General features: G+C 46.5%; 3 protein-coding genes across 3 annotated transcripts; all 3 read right to left on the bottom strand.

The window, feature by feature from the left end:
- Nucleotides 1-330: 330 nt before the first annotated feature.
- ugcg (UDP-glucose ceramide glucosyltransferase) lies at nucleotides 331-10,023 on the bottom strand. Its single transcript, XM_040197455.2, has 10 exons — nucleotides 8,515-10,023; nucleotides 4,563-4,707; nucleotides 4,383-4,485; nucleotides 4,191-4,292; nucleotides 4,007-4,119; nucleotides 2,958-3,136; nucleotides 2,787-2,873; nucleotides 2,467-2,574; nucleotides 2,302-2,380; nucleotides 331-2,030 (listed from the first exon to the last, which is right to left on the bottom strand). The coding sequence occupies exons 1-10, from the start codon at nucleotides 8,610-8,612 to the stop codon at nucleotides 1,860-1,862; spliced, it is 1,185 nt and encodes a 394-aa protein (XP_040053389.1). The 5' UTR covers nucleotides 8,613-10,023; the 3' UTR covers nucleotides 331-1,859.
- Nucleotides 10,024-10,038: 15 nt separating this feature from the next.
- LOC120831775 (molybdopterin synthase catalytic subunit) lies at nucleotides 10,039-11,522 on the bottom strand. Its single transcript, XM_040197534.2, has 5 exons — nucleotides 11,381-11,522; nucleotides 11,090-11,207; nucleotides 10,731-10,887; nucleotides 10,353-10,476; nucleotides 10,039-10,274 (listed from the first exon to the last, which is right to left on the bottom strand). Exons 2-5 carry the CDS (start codon nucleotides 11,205-11,207, stop codon nucleotides 10,170-10,172), a joined length of 504 nt encoding a protein of 167 aa, XP_040053468.1. The 5' UTR covers nucleotides 11,381-11,522; the 3' UTR covers nucleotides 10,039-10,169.
- Nucleotides 11,523-13,957: 2,435 nt separating this feature from the next.
- Nucleotides 13,958-23,354, bottom strand: man2a1 (mannosidase, alpha, class 2A, member 1). The gene is made up of 24 exons (XM_040197339.2): nucleotides 23,046-23,354; nucleotides 22,581-22,706; nucleotides 22,114-22,335; nucleotides 21,853-21,997; nucleotides 21,643-21,730; nucleotides 21,344-21,427; nucleotides 21,085-21,212; nucleotides 20,838-21,011; nucleotides 20,283-20,469; nucleotides 19,480-19,657; nucleotides 19,193-19,383; nucleotides 18,848-19,045; nucleotides 18,182-18,296; nucleotides 17,999-18,066; nucleotides 17,711-17,879; nucleotides 17,304-17,540; nucleotides 16,900-17,022; nucleotides 16,711-16,825; nucleotides 16,470-16,603; nucleotides 16,013-16,154; nucleotides 15,629-15,762; nucleotides 15,193-15,387; nucleotides 14,931-15,041; nucleotides 13,958-14,816 (listed from the first exon to the last, which is right to left on the bottom strand). Exons 2-24 carry the CDS (start codon nucleotides 22,704-22,706, stop codon nucleotides 14,646-14,648), a joined length of 3,435 nt encoding a protein of 1,144 aa, XP_040053273.2. The 5' UTR covers nucleotides 23,046-23,354; the 3' UTR covers nucleotides 13,958-14,645.
- Between the last annotated feature and the right edge of the window lie 231 nt (nucleotides 23,355-23,585).

A 23,585-nucleotide genomic window follows, 5' to 3' on the forward strand; every position in this document is an offset into this window, starting at 1 on the left:
CTCCTCCATCTGTGCATCAGCAGACCTGTGACGGACACCGTGGTCTACTTAAGAAAGCCGAGGACTGATCCCAGATGTGTGCACCTGGATTGACTTAACTCCTCCCCCTCATCCCGGCTCAGCAAGCGATTAAGATCAAACTAAGTCAAGCTGCGCTTTTTCACTCATCCTGGATTTCTTTATTCTACTTTTGTGCAACAGGGAGTGAGACAGGAAGTGGTGACATGAGTCACTGAACAAACAAATAATCTGCCAACCAATGGCTGCTGCTGGATTTCTAGAGGCTCCGCCCACAAGCTGCTCCTGAGAGAGACAAACACGCGTTAAATGTCACCTTCAGAAGGATAAACCTTTATTGTTCCCGCGTGGCCGCCATCCTTCACTGTGATTGGTCGGTTCGCAGACTACAGCAGATATTTGTCATAAAAAAACAAAACACAACAGTGAACGCAAGAATTCTATTGGACGACGGAAACTGAGGTTCGTCCGACTTGTAGCTGACGTCATCAACCAAACCCCGCACGCACGCTCGCACGCGCACACACACACACACACACACACACAGTGTTTAGACTGCAAAGGTTCAGAAATGTATTCATTCATTTCTGTATTCGTTAATATTTGGTCCTGTTTTTTTATCGGATGTTTCGAATCACTTGAAATGTTTTGACCTTAAAGTGTCAGAATACTGGAATCATTCAGCGCTTGTTTTTGTGTTGGGGACGAAAACTAAATCTAAAGAATATATTTATAAGGAAAAATGTGAGATTACATTCTCAAATCAGAATTGCTGCGATGTCATTGGCCGATCTGGTTTGAGTCAATTCAACTTCAACGCTCAGAATAATTCACTAAAGTTAATAAATTAAGACATTTTCTTTAAGATTCAGATCTCTTCATTCACCCTCGACAGTTTTTATAAATAAAGATTTTACAGCTTTATAATAATTTTGTTTTTGAATCATCACGAAAAGAAGAAGTTGTCGTTATGAGATCTTTTTCCAGAATGAGCAACTTTGTAACAGTGAAAAAAGAAATTCTCACAACAACATGAAGTAAAAACTAAATAAAGATCTTATTCCAATGACAATAATTTTGTGGAATAAGAAAATACTTTGAAAGAAATATTAATATATAACATTCAGGAATTATGAGAAACATAAGACAATGTTACAAAACGTGTGTTTTTTTGGGAAACATTTGCTAAAAAACATGTTTTTGTTTGTTTTGTCCTTAATATTTAATCCTCACTCCTCATTGGCTGATTTGTCTTAAATGTTGACACTAAAGAAAACCACCAGACAGACGATTTATAGTCAAAATCTGATATTTCCCCTCCAGCTGACGAGTTCATTTAAATAAATATCTTTGGAGAAGTTTTTAACACAACAAATTGTCTCCACTGGTTTTTTTCTTTGTGAATATTAATCACAACTTAGTGTTTGTTTCCGAACTAAACACTGAAGATCACCTGTGAATACTGATGAGTCGCCGCTCTGACTTCTGTTCTATCTGAACATGAAGTCCTATTTACTTGTAATTATTTTATCTTCCAAAAACAATAAAATAAACGCTCACAAGCCGATCAGGAGAGCGACTTCTTCCTCCTCCTGATTGGCCGTTTCCGCTCAGATCAAAGATCATACGATTCAGCGCGACGCGTCACTCACTCTTCCTTCCTGCGCTCTCATTGGCTTGTTCTGGCATCATTTAGTTTTAGCACCAAAAAAACATAAATAGGTAAAAACGCGCACACACACACACACACGCACACACACACACACACACACACACACACACACACACACAGACACTTCATTTCCTCTCATAAAAAACAAAAACAGTCTGTTTCTGGCCGACTACACGTCGAGGATCTCCTCGGCGGTGCCGCCGCAGCGCAGCCGGTACCGGCCGGTCCTCCAGCTGATGGTCGGGTCCCACAGCGCCGACAGGAAGATCTGCACCGCCATGGACTCCCGGATGAACCAGGCCACGGCGAAGTCCAGCTTGGAGAAGCACAGCGGGCCGCCCTGCCAGATGATGTCATCGATCAATAACCACACGTCTCGTCCGTATTAGTCTCTAATCGAACGTTATTACAAACAGTTCGTCAACGTCAATAAAAAGGATGAAACACGCAACTAAAAATAGTGTCAAGTTTACAAAATAAAATCCAAACATCTCACTGTAACCTTTCAAAATAAAAGGCTAAAATATGTTCTTGCAATCTGTATATAATCGATCCGGCATTTTAATATTTCTCTAGAAAAAATAAGTAAGTAACAATGATTCTAAATGTACCTGAACGCCAGTCAGCTGGATGTAGTCCGATATAAACCAGGCGAGACAGTGACACATGAAGAAGACCATCATGTCCCACCTGCAGCTCACCAAACAAAGACATGGTGAAATAGATTCACGGACAGAAGAAGCACGAGGACGATCATCGAGCAGGTGTCTGCCTACCTGAAGACGTAGTGAGCAGCCCAGCCAATGATGAGGCTCGCCAGGAAGCACTCGGAGACGGGCTCCAGCACGGTGCCGGGCAGCATATTGATCCTCAACTTGGTCCACCTGAGGACACAAAGTACATCGGAGGACCACACGCAATGGAACAGATATTTAATAAAACGTTCAACTCATTCAAGCATTACGGTTTAAGTGAAAGAGCATAAATAAATGAATAAATAAGAGATGAAAATAAAAATAGTAGAATCGACCAGCCTTTCCTAACAACATAAAGCATACAACTCAAGTGACTATTAGCTGTACGGCTTTGAGGTCACCTGATCATTCGGGACTGGAACTGGCCAATCGAGTACGACCCAGAGTTCTGCAGCGCCACCTGCGTTGCCATGGAGAACTTCCAGCCTCTACGGGAGAGACGGCATTAAAAGAAAATACATCAACAAAACTTATCTCAACCGGCGCTAACGCTAGCATGCTAGCACGCTAACCTGTCAGCGATGGCTTTGGCCATGAAGTAATCCTCGGCGATGTACTGAGCGAAGGCGACCAATCCGCCGGCCTGGTCCAACACGTCCTTCCTCATGAGACACGACATCCCCGTCACACACTTTATTCCCGTCACGTTGGCAGAGATGTACGAGCGAGGGTGGGACGTCCCGAAATACACCTGGTGACGGGTTAGCGTTAGCATCTGTTAGCGCTGCAAAACACCGCCGGTTTAATCTTTATTAAAACGGGACAAGTGATAGGAACAGAATTTTGGAAGATAATTAGAAATATAGAAAGTAAAAGTCCTGAATTGGATCCCAGCGGGACGCCTTTTGGAATAATCAAGATTGACTTTCATACAGGTCATTTACAGGTCATTTAGCAGACGCTTTTATCCAAAGCGACTTACATTACACTTTAAACACGTGGCTTTTTCACATTTTTGCCTGGGGAGCAATTAGGGGTTAGGTGTCTTGCTATGGGGCAGCCTGGAATCGAACCACCAACCTTGCGCTTCCCAGCACACCTTCTCTAACCCCTGCGCCACGACGACCCCCGGGTATGCAGTATACCACATGCAGCGGTAATAAAAAAGCGTTTCAAACAGTTTAACATTGAAACGGGCGTCCGGTTATGGCTGCCACAATATCACACTTTTGTTGTGCCAACATTTATTGCAGCATGTTAAGCATCGGCCGCAGGACGGCGTCCCTCCCGCCCAAAGAGGCGAAGGAGCCGTCCGGAGGAACCGACAGTAGTTCAGGTTAAAGACGGGCGGACGGTTGTTGTTTGGGCGAGAGTTTAGCTTAGTTAGCTTAGCTTAGTTGGGCTCACTGCTTCTCTTCACCCGTCGGTGTCGCTCTGTGTCTGTGGCGTGCTGCATAAGCCCCGCCCCCCCGGCCACAAGGAGGGACAGAGGATCAACTTAAATGTTGGTGACGTTCATTTAGATCACCAACAGTTATTGCGCGAGGCTTCAGAGCGCTTGATGGCGCATTGCGACGGGCCTGCGCTCGCTTCCATAGCACTCGCTACTCGTTAGCATTACCTGCTCCAGCGTGGCGGCGAATCCTTGTCGATCGGAGACATACGGCAACCCGTGGACCAATCCCACCTTCTCCGTCATCTGATTGGTCATGTCGGTCAGGGTGTCGGGTTTCACTGTCACACAGTCAGCATTAATAACCCGACGAGGGACTCGGCGCTGATGTTGGTCGTGTGACCTCACTGACCTCGGATGCCGCTGTCACAGATCCACACCAGCTCGTACTTGGCTCCTTCGTAGCCCGGCATCAGGTTGTTGATCTTGGGGTTGATTCCAACTTTCTTTCCCCCTGAGAACAAAAGAACGAACACCGGCTAACGTTAGCTGCTAACGAAGGCGCCATTACAGCGAGAGGAAACCAACAGAAGTCTTCGCTCACCGATGAACAGTCGAGCGTCGACGTTTGGATATTTGCCCAAAAGCTTTTTACAAACGTCCACGGCGGGATCGTCCTTATCCTGGACGCACAGCAGGATCTCGTACTGCGCACAAAGGAAGGGTTAGAACACGCGCCCTGCTGGGGGGCGCCGCTCGGGCTACGGGGAGCTAGTGGGCTCACCTTTGGGTAGTCCAGTGTGAAAAAGGTCTCCAGGTTGGAGATCAGGTTCGGGTCGACGCCCTTCAGCGGCTTCAGCAGGGAAACTCCAACCAGCTGCACAAACGGCTGTTTGACCTCCGACCTTTTCTTGTGGAGATGGAGACGCCTGAGTGGGACAGAAGTTGGTTATTACGTCACAGCAGGTTCCCTGAACAGATGATGTCACCTTCAGGATCAGAACTATTTGCTTCTGCTTTGAAATCCTTCAGATTAAGTCTTCTGCGTTTGTTTCAGAGCGACGCAGGGGACGCGCAGGGGACGCGCAGGGGACGCGTGTCTTTTCACGCCTCCTTGTGTGCGTTGACCCATTTTTCTAGTCTAGCGTCTAAAGCGACGCAGCGTCCTGCAGCACCAGGCTGTGATCGGTCTCTGACTACGTCCTTTACGGAGTCTCACGTCTCCGTTTTCACAGCACAATACGGCCGTTATTAAAAGGAAGAACGTTTACGAGAGAACGGATCGGATTGAAGAGCTTTTAAATATGAGCGCTTGTACAAGCCGTCATTGGCGGACTATGAGGACGCCGGATGGCCTCTGATTCATGGAGGGAGATCTCCACAAACGAGGGGGACAAAGTCGTGGAGGAAAATACGGGACAAATGTGTCCTTGATGAAAAGCAGCAGTGTGGATGCACGGGGCAATAAGGTCTGTGATAAATAAATAAAGCAACCAGCGACTTCTACACACAAAGACGTGACTCTCCAGGTCGTCTTCAACAAAACACGTGACTCCACCTGTTGTTCTGGAAGTGAATCGCTCTGCAACACACGCAGGACTTTACAACCAGGAAGTGAAACCAGCGCGTTGACGTAAAGACGCAGAAACACGCGGCGGCCTTTAGAATGAAATCCTGTAACAAATAAATACAAATGCTACGCTAGCTCACCTGCGTGCCTCCTGCTGCGTTCTGATTGGCTGTTACCTGGTTACCAGGGCATCAGTGAATTAGCGCGAGGTGGATATTTTCACCCCCGTAAGTTCGGAGGTGTCTCTGGATACTTTTTAAAAAGGTGTCCCTTGTTTATTATGAACATCAGAGCGCTCAGCGCTAACATATGCTAGGCTAGCTGCACGCTGATTGGCTGCTGGGAAGTCGCAGTTCGGTGACGAGCTGGTGATGTTCATCTTGCAACAGAAGGTGTTCTTACTTTATATGCATTGTTAAGAATTTAAATGTGTCGTTTTAAAGTCCCCCAGATAGAGATTAAACGTCCGATTACAACGCGTTGATCGAGTGATCGTGTCCGGGTTTTGTTTTAGTGACTGAGACCAGCGGAGAGATCCGAGCCTAAAAGCACCAGAACAGGGAGGAGAGGAGAGGTCCGTGCCATGAGAGCCACCATGCGAGCGTCGGAAAGGAGATGGCGTAAATATAAACGACCTGACGACCTGCTTGAATTTCAATCTCTCCTCTCCTCGTTCTCTGCCTCTATCTCTGCTGCCAAAAGCTCTTTCTACCAGTCCAAAATCGAATCCTCATTCTCTAACCCCAAAAAACTCTTCTCGATCTTCTCCAATCTCCTCGAACCCCCTACCCCTCCTCCCCCCTCCACCCTTCTTCCGGGAGACTTTGTCAACTACTTCACCAAGAAAATAGCTGACATACGCTCCTCCTTCTCAAACCCACCACCTACTTCTCGCGTCCCACCGACCTCACCTCTTTCGCCCTCACTTCCCTCTTTCACCGCCCTCTCTCCTAACCAAATTCTTACCCTAGTAACCTCTGCCCGTCCGACCACCTGCCCTCTTGACCCCATTCCATCACATCTTCTACAATCTATCGCACCTGACCTTCTTCCGTTCCTTACCTTTCTCATCAACAACGCTCTGTTATCTGGCTGTTTTCCCAATTCTCTGAAGGAGGCAAGAGTCAACCCTCTCCTGAAGAAACCCACCCTCAACCCTTCTGAAGAAAACAACTACAGACCGGTCTCTCTTCTTCCCTTCTTGTCCAAAACCCTTGAACGTGCTATCTTTAATCAACTCTCCTCTTATCTCCACTGTAACAACCTCCTTGACCCCCACCAGTCAGGTTTCAAGGCAGGCCACTCTACAGAGACTGCTCTCCTTGCTGTCTCTGAGCAACTCCACACTGCTAGAGCCGCCTCTCTCTCCTCTGTCCTCATCCTTCTGGACCTCTCTGCTGCATTTGACACGGTCAACCACCAGATCCTTATTTCCTCCCTTCAAGAACTTGGTGTCACAGGCTCTGCTCTCTCCCTTCTCTCGTCCTACCTCGATGGCCGCACCTACCGGGTAACCTGGCGAGGATCCGTGTCGGAACCGTGTCCTCTTACTACTGGAGTTCCTCAGGGTTCCGTGCTGGGTCCCCTCCTGTTTTCGCTTTACACCAACTCTCTTGGCGCTGTCATTCGCTCGCATGGCTTCTCCTACCACAGCTATGCCGATGACACCCAACTAATTCTCTCCTTCCCTCGCTCGGACACCCAGGTGGCGGCTCGGATCTCTGCCTGTCTAACTGACATCTCTCAGTGGATGTCCGCCCACCATCTGAAAATCAACCCCGACAAGACTGAACTACTTCTCTTTCCCGGAAATGATTCGCTTACCCAGGACCTGACAGTCAACTTTGGAAACTCTGTGCTAACGCCCACTTCGACTGCTAAGAACCTCGGCGTCACACTCGACAACCAACTCTCCCTGACTCCCAACATCACTGCGACAACGCGATCCTGTAGATACACGCTCTACAACATCAGGAGAATACGTCCCCTTCTCACTCAGAAGGCAGCGCAGGTACTGATTCAGGCTCTTGTCATCTCCCGCCTGGACTACTGCAACTCCCTCCTGGCAGGTCTCCCTGCCACCGCCATTCGACCTCTGCAGCTCATTCAGAATGCAGCAGCTCGACTGGTCTTCAACCTTCCGAAATTCTCCCACACTACTCCACTCCTCCGCTCTCTTCACTGGTACCGGTGGCCGCCCGCATCCAGTTCAAAACACTGGTGCTCACGTACCATGCTGTGAATGGATCGGGTCCAGCTTACATCCAGGACATGGTCAAACCCTACATCCCAACCCGCACTCTCCGCTCTGCATCTGCAAAACTACTCGTCCCTCCCTCACTGAGAGCAAAACACTCGACTAGGTCTCGACTCTTCGCTGTCCTTGCGCCGAAATGGTGGAACGCGCTCTCTGAAGACATCAGGACCGCAGAGAGCCTTCACATCTTCCGCCGCAAACTAAAGACACACCTCTTCAGACTCTACCTCGACTAAAGACTAACAAATTGCAGCACTTAAATTGTACTTGTGACGTCACTCATCTATAGCAAATTGTAAATTCGCTTATTTGAGGAAATTGCACTTTCTTGTTTCTTGTTCTCCTGAGTTTGTACCCTATGGTTGAATGCACTTATTGTACGTCGCTTTGGATAAAAGCGTCAGCTAAATGACATGTAATGTAATGTAATGAGAGGGAAGGAGCCCCGGCGGGCTGCAGAGCGACCCGGGACACATCCCTCACCGCGCGGACCAGAACCGGGTCAAAGCTCTGCGTCCGGAGAACAGAAGAAACTCGAATAACACCGGGACGGAACCGAGCCGAGATCTATACGAAGGGAGACACGTCCCACCCCTGATGAAGTGGGTCGATTATGTGAATGAAGTCTCTGTTTACTAGACACGGGTCCCCGGGCGAGTGCAGTTAACGTTAGCTGGCACAGCTAGCCGGCTAGCGGCTAACCAAGAAAACGCCCCACAGACACCCGCTCAGACGCAGAGGTGTTACCGACCGTCACACCCCCAGGACCCCGCAGAGAAAATGCACGTGTCCCCCTTTCGTGTTTTATCTGGAAGTCACAAATACCAAGGAACACAATTTGAGATAAAAGACGGGAGACGGGCTAACCGTTAGCTAGCCGCGGTTAGCCTAGCTCAGCCGTTGACTTACACATAGACGATGGACATGAAGTGCATCAGCCACAGCACGAAGAACAGGATGAAGCCGAACACAGCGAGCGCCTGCATGGCGATGTCCAGCACCGCCATGGTGCTCCCGGGATGGGGGGCAAAGGCTCCGGGGAGAAGTGACCGGCAGACCGGCCTCGGGAGTGGGACCAATCTGGGTCCGACTCTCGGTGCAACGAGCTCGGTTAGCTTTATGCTAATGCCCCGGCCTCCAGATGAAAGCAGGCGGGGGCGCGGGCCAGGAGCTCCGGTAACGGGGCGACACGGAGACCCGCCTCGGCCAGGTGCTGCGGGAACCGGGTCACGGAGGCGCAGGCGTCAGCGATTTGACAGTCACCGGACCGACCGACGGTCAGCTGACCACCGGGGGGGGAGGGGGGTTGTGTGTAGCAACAGCGACTACGTCACTTCCGCTTGTATTCAAAACAAAAGCTTTATTTAAAGGGCTGGTTGCAGCAAACTAGACACAAACAGACGGAGATTATAACTTAAAGAATGTTTAAGAAAAGATTATGATATTGAATTCGGCTACATACACGCAAACGTTTTTGTTCAACTCAAAGACAACAGATTAAAGTTGTCCACATTTATATTATTAAATCAACTACAGGTGAGAATGTTTAGTTTGTAATAATTTCCGCTGCACCTCTTGTTCAGGAATTCAAGTGAATACTGAACGGATGTAAAACGGAGTTACCTGGTAGGCTCCGCCCACACAGGTGAGTCATGGGATGATTACGATCATTTTATCGGATGTTCCGTTGACAATAGTTTTCCACCACAACCGTGACTCGAGTTCAGGTTACCTGTGGACACACCTGTGATCTTTAAATGTAATTACTGACATCTATTTTTTTTAATTCTGTTTATTGTATCTTCATAAGAAATACAAACAATACCAGTTAAACCAGCTTGTTGATTCATGTAGTGCACTGACCAGTAAACCTTTATCCTGTGAGAAGAGATGTTACACAATAGTAATAACTACTATCTGGGGGAAGTGGAATGTTTACCTGTAGATATTATCCAGCTAGGTGCAGATTTTAAGTTTTTATTTTTAAATGAAAAGATTTTGTATTTCACTTATCACACTTTTTTTCAGATTTTCTTTTATAATCCATCAATCTTATTTCATCTCCACTTGTGCAATGCATCGTGGGAGAGTTGTGTCAATCGCTTAACTGCTTTTAATAAACTTTATTTATTCCCTTCTTGAGTGATGTAATGGAAAACATGTATGTACTGTTTCACTGTATGAGTGCTGGGGTGGTGTGTCCATGGGAGTGAATTGAGCTGTCTCACACTGATAAGATGTCCTCAGTCTCGCTGTGGTGTCACAACAAGTTGGTTTACATGTGTTGGATGTAAGCAAGTTTCTGTTGATGCCGTCTGTAACTGAAGAATAGGAACTTCCCTGTTGTGATAAAGAGCGATGTTCTTGGTCTACTGAGCACGTAGCTGCTGGGACCTTTTTTCCCCTGCAAGGAAATGAACCGAGAAAGACATATTTGATTCAGAGCCTTTATTCTAATTGTCTGTGTGAAATCTTCCATCACAGTGACGACAGACATAGAAGTCTCAATCTGCTGCGAAAAACACCAACAACGCTCTTAATCAATAACTTCTGTTCTCCGCCGCTCAGACGTTTTCTCCAGGCGACGCAGCTGGAGGAACTTTTTTTTGAAAGGACCATGGACACTCTGCGTTCTCCTTCCAGCTGGCCTCCTGTGTGTCGTACACTTCCTGTTGATCAAGAAGGTCGCGATCAATAAACACCATTGGGAGTAGGGAGGTGGGGAGCGTTCAGTTAACATCTGGCACCTTCTTCCAGATGGGGAGGTTGGCCTTCAGCTGCTCGATGCAGTGCCAGATCGCCTGCTGGCCGTCATGGCGATGAGGAGACGAGATCGCCATGACAACACTGGCCTCGCCCACCTTCACCCACCTGAGGGACGAAGTTCAGAGGCGACACGATCAATACTTAATAAAAAATATTAAAATGACACTATAAGAGAGTTGTTTATTTACAAATAGCATTAGCAGTTAGCATCGTTGTCTCACCCATGGATGTATTGATCCATTTATTGACAGACGTATCTAGTGATCAACGTATCGTTGGATATATTGATAAACGTATGAGGGAAGAATTAATCAACGTATTGATTTGTTCAAAGAGCAGAAGCCATCTTGGATTCTCACCCCAGCCGGTGGTGGACGCACACGTGAGTCACGGTTGGCCAGCGCGCTCTGATGTCATCACACAGCTTACTGAACTCTGATTGGGCCATGAGTTCGTACGCCTCGTACTCTAGACCAATCACCCTCCTGCCGCCGACCTCGTCCTCGCGGGTCGCACCTACACACACACGCACACACACACACACACACACACACACACACACACACACACACACACACACACACACACACACACACACACACACACACACACACACGTTTTCAAATAACTAGTTTTATTAAATATTTCTGAAACATGTGAAGAATTGAAAATATCGTTTGTAATGAATATTTATGCTGTTAATAATTCCTATTTGAACCTATAAATATTGAAACGGCTCCGCAGGAAGTGCTGCTGACGGCGTCGACCACTTCCTGTACCGACAGCCAATCACGGCTCAGCTTGAAGATGTCCCGCCTCTCCTCCGACTTGCTCATCTGAAACAAAGTTCAAATGATCATATTTATTGATATCTTTAGAACATATCAAATATTGTTCAAAGAGTTTTTAATCACTTTAATCTCTCATATGTAATCCAGCTAAATTTATAGTTCATGGATATGAAAAACTATATATTATATATAATTTATTTGATCAATCAATAACTTACAGCTTGTGTTTATCCTCCGCTGAGCGGCGGCACCACGGCAACCTCGTCCCCGTCTCCAAGGGTTACCACCTGGTCGCCAATGGCAACGTACTGCTGACGCACTGCCAACACCACCTGATCCTGCAGGAGGGACAATCTACACACACACACACACATTATGAAAACACACACACGTACACATTATACACACACACACGTACACACTACACACACACCTCGGGTGTCGCTGTAGCAACAGCCTCCAGAGGTCCCGGCTGCTGATTGGCGTTGGCACGGCAACGCTCCCCTCCTCCTTCACTCCGGTGAGTTCCACGCTCTTAGCGAAGTACAACACAAACACCTGAAGAAGAACCAAAGATCCTCACGTCAATAGAAGAAGAACATCCCAATTATTAATGTTGTTAATATATGTTAAAATATGTTAATGTTTATTTATTAATCATTATTAATGTCTTATTCTCACTAGACTCTGGACACTAGACCCTGGACACTAGACTCTGGACACTAGACCCTGGACACTAGACCCTGGACACTAGACTCTGGACCCTGGACACTAGACCCTAGACACTGGACACTAGACCCTGGACACTGGACACTAGACCCTGGACACTAGACACTAGACACTAGACCCTAGACACTAGACTCTGGACACTAGACCCTGGACACTAGACCCTGGACACTAGACACTAGACCCTGGACACTAGACCCTGGACACTAGACACTAGACCCTGGACACTAGACCCTGGACACTAGACTCTGGACACTAGACACTAGACCCTGGACACTAGACACTAGACCCTGGACACTAGACCCTGGACACTAGACCCTGGACACTAGACCCTGGACACTAGACACTAGACTATGGACACTAGACCCTAGACACTAGACTCTGGACACTAGACCCTAGACACTAGACTCTGGACACTAGACCCTGGACACTAGACACTAGACCCTGGACACTAGACACTAGACCCTGGACACTAGACCCTGGACACTAGACACTAGACACTAGACACTAGACCCTGGACACTAGACCCTGGACACTAGACTCTGGACACTAGACACTAGACCCTGGACACTAGACCCTGGACACTAGACCCTGGACACTAGACCCTGGACCCTGGACACTAGACCCTGGACACTAGACACTAGACCCTGGACACTAGACCCTGGACCCTGGACACTAGACCCTGGACACTAGACCCTGGACACTAGACCCTGGACACTAGACTATGGACACAAGACCCTGGACACTAGACCCTGGACACTAGACCCTGGACACTAGACTCTGGACACTAGACCCTGGACACTAGACCCTGGACACAAGACCCTGGACACTAGACCCTGGACACTAGACCCTGGACACTAGACCCTGGACACTAGACCCTGGACCCTGGACACTAGACCCTGGACACTAGACTCTGGACCCTATACCCTGGACACTAGACTCTGGACACTAGACCCTGGACACTAGACCCTGGACACTAGACCCTGGACTCTTGACCCCGTAGGACAGCTCTGACGGGACTCTCTCAAATACTTTTATGACCTTTTATGATCACGTGCACGCTGCAGCTGCACGGACGCTGTGTCGCGTGCACGCGAAGCGGCGTTACATTAAGAAAAGTCCACGCAAGCTGGCGGATACTTCCCCAAACACCCCCAGCTGATTATTATCACAATTCATCATTCATAATCACGTTGAGTCCCTCGAGGACTCACCTGAGCAGACATCCGGAGTCACGAGACTAACTTTCGTCTTAAGTCTGGCTGCACGTCACTTCCGCTCCTTCTTCTTCTTCTTCTTGAGAATTCACGGTAGCTGGCGTTGTCAGTGTGACGTCACCTCCACCGTCAGCATTCATGACGGTTCCGTCTCCGTTCTTTTTTTACAACTTGTTGCGTCATAATGAATCGATTACAAGACGAATACACGAAGTTATTCAGAAATAAAATAAGCTGTGACAGTTTATACTCTTTTAAAACTCATTAGTCACGTGACATTGACACGAGTCACGTGACAGTTCAGTCAACATTTAATGGATCAATTGATCAGATAATCTATGCAACGTGTTACAATTGAAAATAAAAATAACAACATTAATATTTAATCTCATATAAAGACGATATAAGAAACTGATGATAGCGGAGAAAAATATTTATTTCTATATTTATTATTATAAATATTAACTATAACATGTATACAATGGAAATAAATTAAGAAAATAGTCAATAGAGCAAAGAATATTGTGTATGTATTAATGTGATTGTAAGCTGACGGTCCGACGGGGGGGCAGGGGGGTACACCAAAGTCGGTACCCCCTGCAGGCCGGATGAGGCCCGCGGGCCGGAGTTTGAGACCCTGCTGTAAAATATATCAATCACATTCCTAGTGAGGTACTAAAAACTTCTTGGTGCCTCTTTGCTGTTACAAATACACGTTGTCATACAGCTCGCTGCTGCTTATCGTTTACATCCTCCTAAGCGTCGTATATGTATACACATACATATAAATATATATACATATATATATGTGTATGACACAAAAAGGCAAATTAAATGATCACAAAAAGAGGATTAAAAAGAAAAATTAAAAAATAATTTATTTTGTATTAAAACCATAGATCTTTCCCAAAATTAACAATAAACAATAAACTTAACCCCAACCCATTAAAAAGATTCCAAGAACATTTAGTAGTTTCCCAAAGATTTCAGTTCACAGCAAATACACAAAACAATAATCAATATTTAAACAATTAGAAATGTGCACTTTGGAGACATTCGTCCACAATTATATATGTAAATTACACAACCGCATACAATTTTACCCACAACACCACATTCTTTCATACGACTTCATTGAATAAACTAAACAGCAGTAGCAGGAAGTCTCAAGCAAACTGTGATTGACAGTAACCATGGAAACACACTCGCATACTAATTGGACAGCTAATGACTGGTTTGGTCCTTTTATGTTGCCACGGCAACTTCCCTTCACTTCAGTTTTATCTCCCTCTGACCTATGACCTCTGACCGACATCAGAGATATTTCCACATTCACAACAGACATGTGAATGTTTTCACATTGAGCGGGTCGTCCGCTTAACAAACTACGGATCTGAGAAAAGAGTTTTTATGAATTTATCTTTATCATTTAGTTCAAAATGATTTCATCTGTTATGTATTCTTCTGCTCTTCCTTTTGGCATTAAACAATAATCAGTATAATTCAGACGTTCATGTTTCATGTTTGTAGTTCTGCTTATTCAGGCGACCTCCACGCGGAAGGCGCTGATCTCCATCGGTCGGAGGCGGGCAACGTGTGGCTGCGCCGGTTGCCGGGCGGATTCTGGTTGGTCGTCTTCCCGCAGCAGAGTGAGACCGGAGCGGCGGACCGAATGGAACCGAAGAGGAGAGAAAAGACGGTCCAGATCCACCTGCAGAGAGGAATACTTGATATATGACGTTATATACATTACATGTATGACATATGTCATTTTCACAACTTTACAGTTTACATTTATAATAATGACATGTATGTGCGTGTCCACCTCCTCCTGCGCACTCCACGTGCACTGCAATGGCGCCTCGGGGGCGGAGCTACAATCAAAGCCCTTCCTGTGGAGGAGTAGAGCCACTTCCTGTGACGGACTGTCTGATTCCTGTTTGTCCACAAAGAAAGAACCATTATGACAATCAATTATTAAAATAATCGATTACTACAGTGTAAAGTATTTCTTTTTTACTTTTTAATATAAATCTGTTATCCATATTTGTGGATGTCTTTATCCTCCAGGTGTTTCCAGGTGTTACCTGTGAGTCCTCCAGCGTCCTGAGGTTCAGCAGGTGAACGTCGCACGGCAGTGATGAGCGGAGGGGCAGGAAGGGGCGGAGCTTTGGCACTTGGCTGTCGCTAGGCGCGACCATGGTGATTGGCAGGTGATTAAGGGACAGTGAGGTCAGGTGGGCGAGCAGCGACATGTGTTCAACTGAGGCTCCTCCTACTTCCTGTCCCCAAATAAAACCACAAAAAAATATATATGTAAATGAAAATAGTAAGAAAATTAAACATAAACATTAAATTAAACAAATGTATCTGAATATATATATATATATTTATATATATATATATATATATATATAAAGTTTTAGTCATTCATAATAAACAAACATAATTTAATTATTTGTCACAAAAAATATCATGTTGATGTTGTTTCCCGCCGCATTTAACAGAGCCCCGCCCCCTCACCTCAGCCCCGCCCCTCCTGTCCTCCAGCAGCAGGTGGTAGAGACTCGCTGTCAGCTTGTTGTCGGTGACGCCCTGACCGAGGCCGCGGTTATCATCCTGCTGCAGCCGCCGGTCCAGCACCACCTCCAGCTCCCCTGCACGGGTCAGAGGTCAGAGGTCATCACAGTCACTGACAAATAAGCTTCATTCATCTTCTTACAAAGTTGAGTAGACAGTTCTGAGGTTAATGAAGGTCTCATGTAACTATTTCACCGTCCATTGACTCGTTTACGGATTTATTTATACTTCACAGACAAATGTATTGATGTATTCCTGTTTTCAAACAGTGATCAATGAATACACATCCCTGATGATACGTGGCATTAATCCGTAGGAGCCGCTCACCCGGTCGCAGCGATGCGACGGCCTGACTCTGAGCCGACAGCAGCGACACGCGACTCGTCGCGTCCTGAAGGAACGCCGCCGAGGTCATCGGGTAGAAGTTGGCCTGCAGGGGCAGCTTCTGCAGGGTCCGCCGCTGCTGCATCTACACCAATAACCAATCAATTATCTAGCTGTAATGTGTCCGTCAATAAACAATCAATCAACCACTATCAGTATCAATAATGAATCAATAACTAATGAATGATCTATAAATAAATCTACTAATAATCCCTATCAATAAATGACCAATAAATCATTATTTATTTAATAATCCCTATTAACAATCCATCGATAATCATCAACAATCTACTAAAAATCCCTGATCAATGATCAATAAAGTCTGATTGAATAAAATGAGTAAATCATCAATAATCGATCAATAAAGCACATGATGAAGAGGCGTGAGATGCAAGTGAACCTGGAAACCGTTGAGGTCGCTGTAGAAACGGTTGCCGTTGGCGACGTCGCTGACGAGCCGCATGACAAGCTCTCGGTTGAACTCTGACCTGATGTCCACCATGTTGGAAATCTCCAGGGATCTCCCAGCATGCCCTGGGGCAGACAGGAGACTTTTATTTTGAAACAGCCCACTTGTTAAAATAAATAAACATAAAATAAATGAAAACATAGAAACGGATCAACGGGTTAAATGTGTTTACCGTCCAGGTGATACAGCCGCACCGTGTGTGTGAAGTGTCGGAAACAGGAAGTGATGTCAGAGAAGACTGGACCTCTGGAGACCCGAACCAGAGGGGGCTCTGAGGACGAGTAGAGCTGGGGGTGGGCGGGGCGACATTTTAGTCCTGGTTCCGCTTGGTCAGTGGTTCTGGTTGTGGTCCTGGTCTTACCTGGGCCCCCTCCTCCCCCGGCAGGAACAGGTAGGCTCCGCTCTTGTCCTGGTTCCTCTGGGTCCCGTACCACAGGAACTGGACCTGGACCTCCCGGACCGGACCGGGCAGCAGACGCAGCTTCTACGCGCCGAAAGAAAAAAATTATGAAACGTGAACAATTAAAATCCCTAAAGGGTTTAATAATAATAATAATAATAATGACGGTAATAACAAGAAGACTGAATATAATGAAAAACATAAGAAGAATTATAATAATAATCATCATCATCATGAAAGTATTATTAGACAGTTTGGAGTCATTTCTGTTTCAGTTCACAAAATTAAAACTTGATTCAGTTGGTTGTGATTTTAACTTTGTGTTGCTGATCAGTAAACTCAAGCCTTTAATTTGAAAGTCTGACCTGCAGCAGGCCGGTCTCCGGCGAGCTCCATATGCTGATGTGCTTGTTGCTAAGCGACAGGGGGGCGTCGGCCTCCGGTCTCTCCAGGCCGGACACCTGGAAGTGTTCGGACTGGACGGCTGGCGGGTTGCCGCGGCGATGAAAGGTGTACCGAGCCCGGTGGGCGGAGCCAAAAGAGGCTTTGGTCACATGATACACAACGAGTGACAGAGGAGGAAGTTGAGCCACAAAGTCGAGCTGGAGGTGAAGATATAAGCGTTGAGGGGAGGGACTTAATATCATCCAGCAATAATCAACATATCAGTTCGTCAAACTGTGCAACTGGAAATGATTCATTTTAGAAGAAGAAGCGATTCCAAATTTAAAGATAAAAGCTACAAAACACTAAATCATTTATAATTCTTCACCTGGAATTGTTCCGTGGACGCCTGGGTCGGCTCCGCCCACACTGCGGAGATCTGCGCAGCCATTGGTTGACCCGTTGTTGCATCGACCACGTCGGCGTCCGGAGAGTCGACCACGACGCTGATGACGGAGGATTGAAGCTGCTCCGTCGGGTTGAAGATGATCAACGACCTGAAGGGCAATAAAGTTCGATTAAACATCACGTTTCCCTAAAAGAACTAATCTGAACTTGTGAAACGCTATGCTATCAGCCTCAGTTAGCTTAGCATAATGAGACACCGCCCTCTCACCTGGGCTCATTGCTGAGCGCGAGCGGCGTTTTCAGGGGCAGAGCGTTGTGTGCCGATATCACATCGTCCTTAAAAAGATGAACCACAACTTGGATGTTCGTCTCCACGCAAACAATTCACAGTCAAAACCATATTCAGAAATGCTACAAAAATGTTTTGACCAGGAAAAGTTCAAAAAGTCACCAATTGCATGAAGGGTTTTGATTGGTTGTGATAATACTGGCTCTTGTCCAGTAGGAGCAGCCAGTGGGCGGAGCTCTGCAGCACCTGGCGCAGGTTCATGATGGAGTGAAACAACCTGTGAAATAAGATCATCTTTAATTATTAGTCTTTTCATTTTCTTTTGAGTTCAGAAATGATTATTTTCCTTCATAAGGTAAATGTTGATGACGTTAAGCTGTGCACTGTAAAATAAATTAACTTGATAGGAGTAATAACTAAACTAAACAGTAATGAAACAGATGTAATGGGGGATGGGAAGTGACGGTTAGATGCTAATGCTAAATGAACGGGTTGCGAGGGGGAAGCTAACGCTAAGTGCTCATGCTAAGCCAGGCGGTACCTGTAACCGTTGCCAGTGGCGACGCCATCCGTCAGCTGAGAGCATGGAGGGACAAATGAGACAAAACACATGCTAACGCTTAGCACGCGAAAGAGTTCTACGTGCTGCTAATGCTTTATACATCACATTGTTCCTGCTCAGCTTCATGTCCTAACAAGCTAATGCAACATTTTAACCTCACCTGTTACGCTAATGTGGCTAACATGCTAACTTTGAGTTTCCATCTGTTACTTCCAGATTTATAACCGAAAGTCAACGTATCCACGTTGCTAACAGGAAGTAGTCACCTGGTGCCGTAGTCCACCACCACGGGATCGCGGGAGGTGCCGGTTATACCGTCATGGTGCTGAAAGAGCGCTAGGCTCCGCCTCCCTGCCGTGAGACGCCGAAAGTGTTCACGCGCAGGGAAATCGGCGACCAAAAGTCTGTCGCCACGGAAACGGCGCATTTCAGCCAATGCCAAGCTGAAGAGGATTTCTGTCGCTCTGAGAGAAAAGAAGCACAAAATAATCAACAGTGTACAAAAGTTAATAAATTAGTTGATCGATTGATTAAGTACCCGAGTCACTGATTGATTAAGTACCCGAGTCATTCATTGATAACGTACCTGGATCACAGGTGAGACAGCATACCTGAGCGTGGCCTCCAGCGTCCTGTCCAGCCGCTTGTAGAACGGTCTGGAGGTGAAGTAGCCGCTCCAGTAGTGGTCGTCTCGGTCGGCGTAGGTGAAGAAGTCGCCGCGCAGCGCCGGCAGAGCCGTTCCCATCGCGTCCAGCCGGCGATGAAGAGCCTCGAAGTAATCTGAGAGAGTCCCGAAGCGAGCCTGCAGAGAAGAACATTTAAAGAAACGCTGGTACTTCCAACTGTGGGTGTGTCCCCCTCAGGCGCCGCCCCCTTCCAGGGGCCTCAGGTGTCTCACCTTGACGTGGAGCTCCGGGTGCTGGTCGAAGTAGTCAAAGAGCTTCTGGTAGTTGCCGGACTGAGCGTCCCACTCGCTCGCCTCCACAAAGCGGAAGTCGTCGCCGAGCGGGACCAAGAGGACGTGAGAGCGAAAGAGACGGGACTTCTGACGGTACTGATCCAGCAGGAGGAGCGCTCTGTGGGACAGACGGCACGCCGTCACCACGGCAACAGACACCACGCCGTCACCACGGCAACAGACACAACGGCGTCACCCCGGCAACAGACACCAAGCCGTCACCACAGAAACAGACACCACGCCGTCACCACGGAAACAGACACCACGCCGTCACCACGGCAACAGACGCCAAGCCGTCACCACGGAAACAGACACCACGACGTCACCACGGAAACAGACACCACGACGTCACCACGGAAACAGACGCCAAGCCGTCACCACGGAAACAGACACCACGACGTCACCACGGAAACAGACACCACGACGTCACCACGGAAACAGACACCACGACGTCACAACTCGCAGACTGTAAAGAGACGCTGCTTCCTGTCAAAGTTGAGTTCATGCAAAATATAAGAAAATTCCACACTTTAAATTTGTGTTCTAGATAAAAACAAGCAGCTAAAACAAAACTAGTTTAATCTTCACAGAGTGATTAACTTCTGTCAAAATGTGGAAATAAAAACTGATAAAAGTAGATGAAATATCTCAGATATGAAGAAAGAAGAAAAGTCAAAAGTCACAAACTGTTTTACGAACACACTCGGCGATGTTAGTAATGTCAATAATAATAATAATAATACCGCTCTTGGACGTTCTGCTCTGTGATTGGCTGAGGGGATTTCTTCCATGGACACATGGCCCGCCCCCCCGGCAGCCGGTGGAAATCAAACTGACAGCAAACCGCCGGGTTCGGACCGCACGTGTGCGGCACATCGTAGCTGTAGAACGGCATCATGTGACACGTGATGTCGCTGCGGGGGGAGGAGTCTGACAACAAGGAAGTGGGCGGGATTAAGGCTCACATATTTTGCACAAAATGTCCATTCGATTTCAAAGGAATTTCCTCCTTGACTTCATTTTTGCGGAGGAATTCATTGTTAATAAAACCTTGTTTCGTTTTTATATTAGTAATTTACATATTTTCGAAATTCGAAAGTAGTTTTCGTATGGGAATTTATTTCATAATCTAATTTTAATAATACTAATCTTTATTCATTTATATAATCATTCATCTGTTTTAATATACATACTATTACTGTGTAATTATAATTTAAATTATATTTCATTAATTACATCGTTATATATTAAATATTATTTCTGTTTATCCTAATTTCATTTTCCATAAAAAACCCCACCCCAGCTCTGTCGCCATAGAAACTCGAGTGTCTGTTGCTGGGCGAAGTGCTTCTTGACGGCGTAGTGAACGCGTTGGATGACCATGTTGCTAAGCCCCGCCCCCTTCAGCAGATAGGCCATGGAGGGGGAGTGGCCGAACGGATCCACCGCCCAGCCGCTTCTCGGCCGCACACCTGGAAGGAGGAACAACACATGTGATGTCACACAAAGCGGAAGGAGTGGAAGCGTCACCGGAGCAACACGAACCCAGGTGTCGCTGGATCCACTGGTGTCCCTCGATCAGCTGGTCCAGCAGAGCGAAGTAGTGAGAGTTTGCTTCGTCGGCCATCACCCAGCCGCCCGTCACCAGCTCCAGCTGCCCCGCCCCCACCAGGCTGACCAATCACAGAGCGGCAGACAAACACAACTTAACAGCAATAAATACATGATTAATAATGACATAATAACATTAAAGGACATGGTCAAATACTTTAAATTATATAAAAAGCATTGTTATAAAAGGTACCGTTTGACCATCTCTCTCTTCTGCTCGTCGATGTCGTTCCACCATTTAGAGAAATAACTGATTTCTGCCCAAATCATTTTCCTCCTGAAGAACAGAATAAGTGTCAATCAATTTGGATAAAACCTGAACTCCTTCACAAAGAAAACAAATCCAAAACAGCAGTTGTGATCAAACAGGTTTGAGTGTGAAGAAGATGAGGAATGTGGTAAGGATGGGGACGGTGATGAAGCTGAGGAGGAAGAAGGGAGGATGAGGACAAAGAGGAAGATGCAGATGAAGAAGACGATGAGGAAGAGTACCTGCTGTCTTCAGTCAGTTTGATCAACATGTTGTTGAGGATGTGTCTCGTCTGGTCCTGATAATAATTTTCAAATGTCTTCAACCAGCCTGAAAAATAACACACGCACACTTAACGAAGACGTCCAATCAACGAGCTTCGGCCTGTACAGGCTCCGCCCCTTTCCCCTGTTGGTCTAAGGACACCAATCGGGGGGCTGGTAGCTTCTCACCGGGGTCGTTGTGTGAGTGAGGAACCAGGAGAACCTCCAGTGGCTGCTCATCCCACTCGTTGCCGCGGTAACTGATCTCAAAGCCTTGTTTCCAGGCGCCGCCGTCAGCGTTGTCGAACGGCAGCAGTTTGTAAACGTCCAGCAGCTTCAAACAAAGACTCATTCAAGTTCCGTACGACTACGAATATACTTCACTCACAGACTTACACACTAATGAACAGACTACTTTTGTTCATGTTTCTTTACGAATGAAAAGCCAACCTGCACTCCGTCGGCTCTGCCCTTCATCCCTTGGGCCAATCGACAGCCAGGTGGGGCGTCAGCTGGGCTGTGGGCGGAGCCTGCGCTCACATTGACTGCGCCCCCTCCCCCCTGCGGTGCTTGGCGGTGAAGCAGTGAGTCGCGCAGCGTGACAACCAGCCGGTTGTTGGCGCTAAGGAGACGCTCCAGCTTGTCGATCTGCTGCTGGAGGCGGTAAAAATCCTACAGGCAGGGTGGTGAAAGATGTATTGATTTCTATCATCCTGTACACGATCAATACATCATATACTCTACTGATCTCAGTAATGTTTATGTTATCAACTCATCGTACAACTTATGGAGTGCGGCCATTTTTATGTCATATAATAATAAGTACGTTATTAAACACCACCTCAATAATTACACTGACAATATTCTTGTTATTGTGAGGGACAAGAATCTGAAAGTTGTGTCGACTCATCATTCACCTGTCCAGCAGGTGCCTCCAGATGTTGAAGCTCAGCCCCCTGCATCATCTCCAGCATGCGGTACAGTGACATCACGACCACGCAGAAGACTCCGCCCACCAGCAGGGGAAACAGTTTTCTCTTCATCTTTGACAAAACCATAAAGAACATTTAACCATTTGTGACAGCTGTCACCAGACCGACAAAACACACGGTGCAGGTGCATCGTGGGAAATGTAGGCTTCAGTGCTAATGTTTGTGATAAACTTGGAATGTAGGACATTTTTAGTGTTTATTAGTACTTCTACTGCTGTAAACGTTTTGTGGCCTTCTTTTTAATACGTTACCAGATAAAACGCGGAATAATAGAGGAAAATGTCCCTTTTAAATTATAATTAACTTACATTTCAGTGTATTTGCAATGACACTGTGGCGATTTTTTAAGAAATAGTAAATAAACACATACACAATATTTTGTATAATTACCTCTACTTGGAGAAGTCGGTATTGCTATCGTAAGTTAAACGGCTGTAAAGATTTAATTAAAACTTGTATCATTTAAGTTCACAACTTAATCACTGAACTTCCGCGTTGGCGCGTCTCGCGCTGCTCTTCCCGCGCGCGGACGCAGCTGTCTGCCTTCTTAAGCTTCCCGCTGAACACTAATTAAACGCTTTTAAACTTTTCTAAAGTGAAATGAAGTGTCGGTAATTCTGCAGCGTTCGCTCAGGCCGCTGATCCTGATACCTGATGTTTGTTTTGCTTCCGGTCTGACTCAGCGCTGCGGATACTTCCGGTTAGGATGTGACGTCATCCAACAAGAAGAACCAAGTACTATAGGTAAACGTACTGTGTAACAAATTCATATACTACATAGAAGATCTACATGTGTACTTCATACAGGTAGTATTATTTATATATAGGCTTGACTCGTGTATTGCACATTAGTACCGATGTACTTAATACTGAAGAAGTTCTACTCATGTACTTAATACAATCTTTTTAATATTGAATAATTTCAACAAA

Source organism: Gasterosteus aculeatus, chromosome 14 (assembly GCF_964276395.1).
Source record: "Gasterosteus aculeatus chromosome 14, fGasAcu3.hap1.1, whole genome shotgun sequence".
In the NCBI taxonomy this organism is placed as follows: domain Eukaryota; kingdom Metazoa; phylum Chordata; class Actinopteri; order Perciformes; family Gasterosteidae; genus Gasterosteus; species Gasterosteus aculeatus.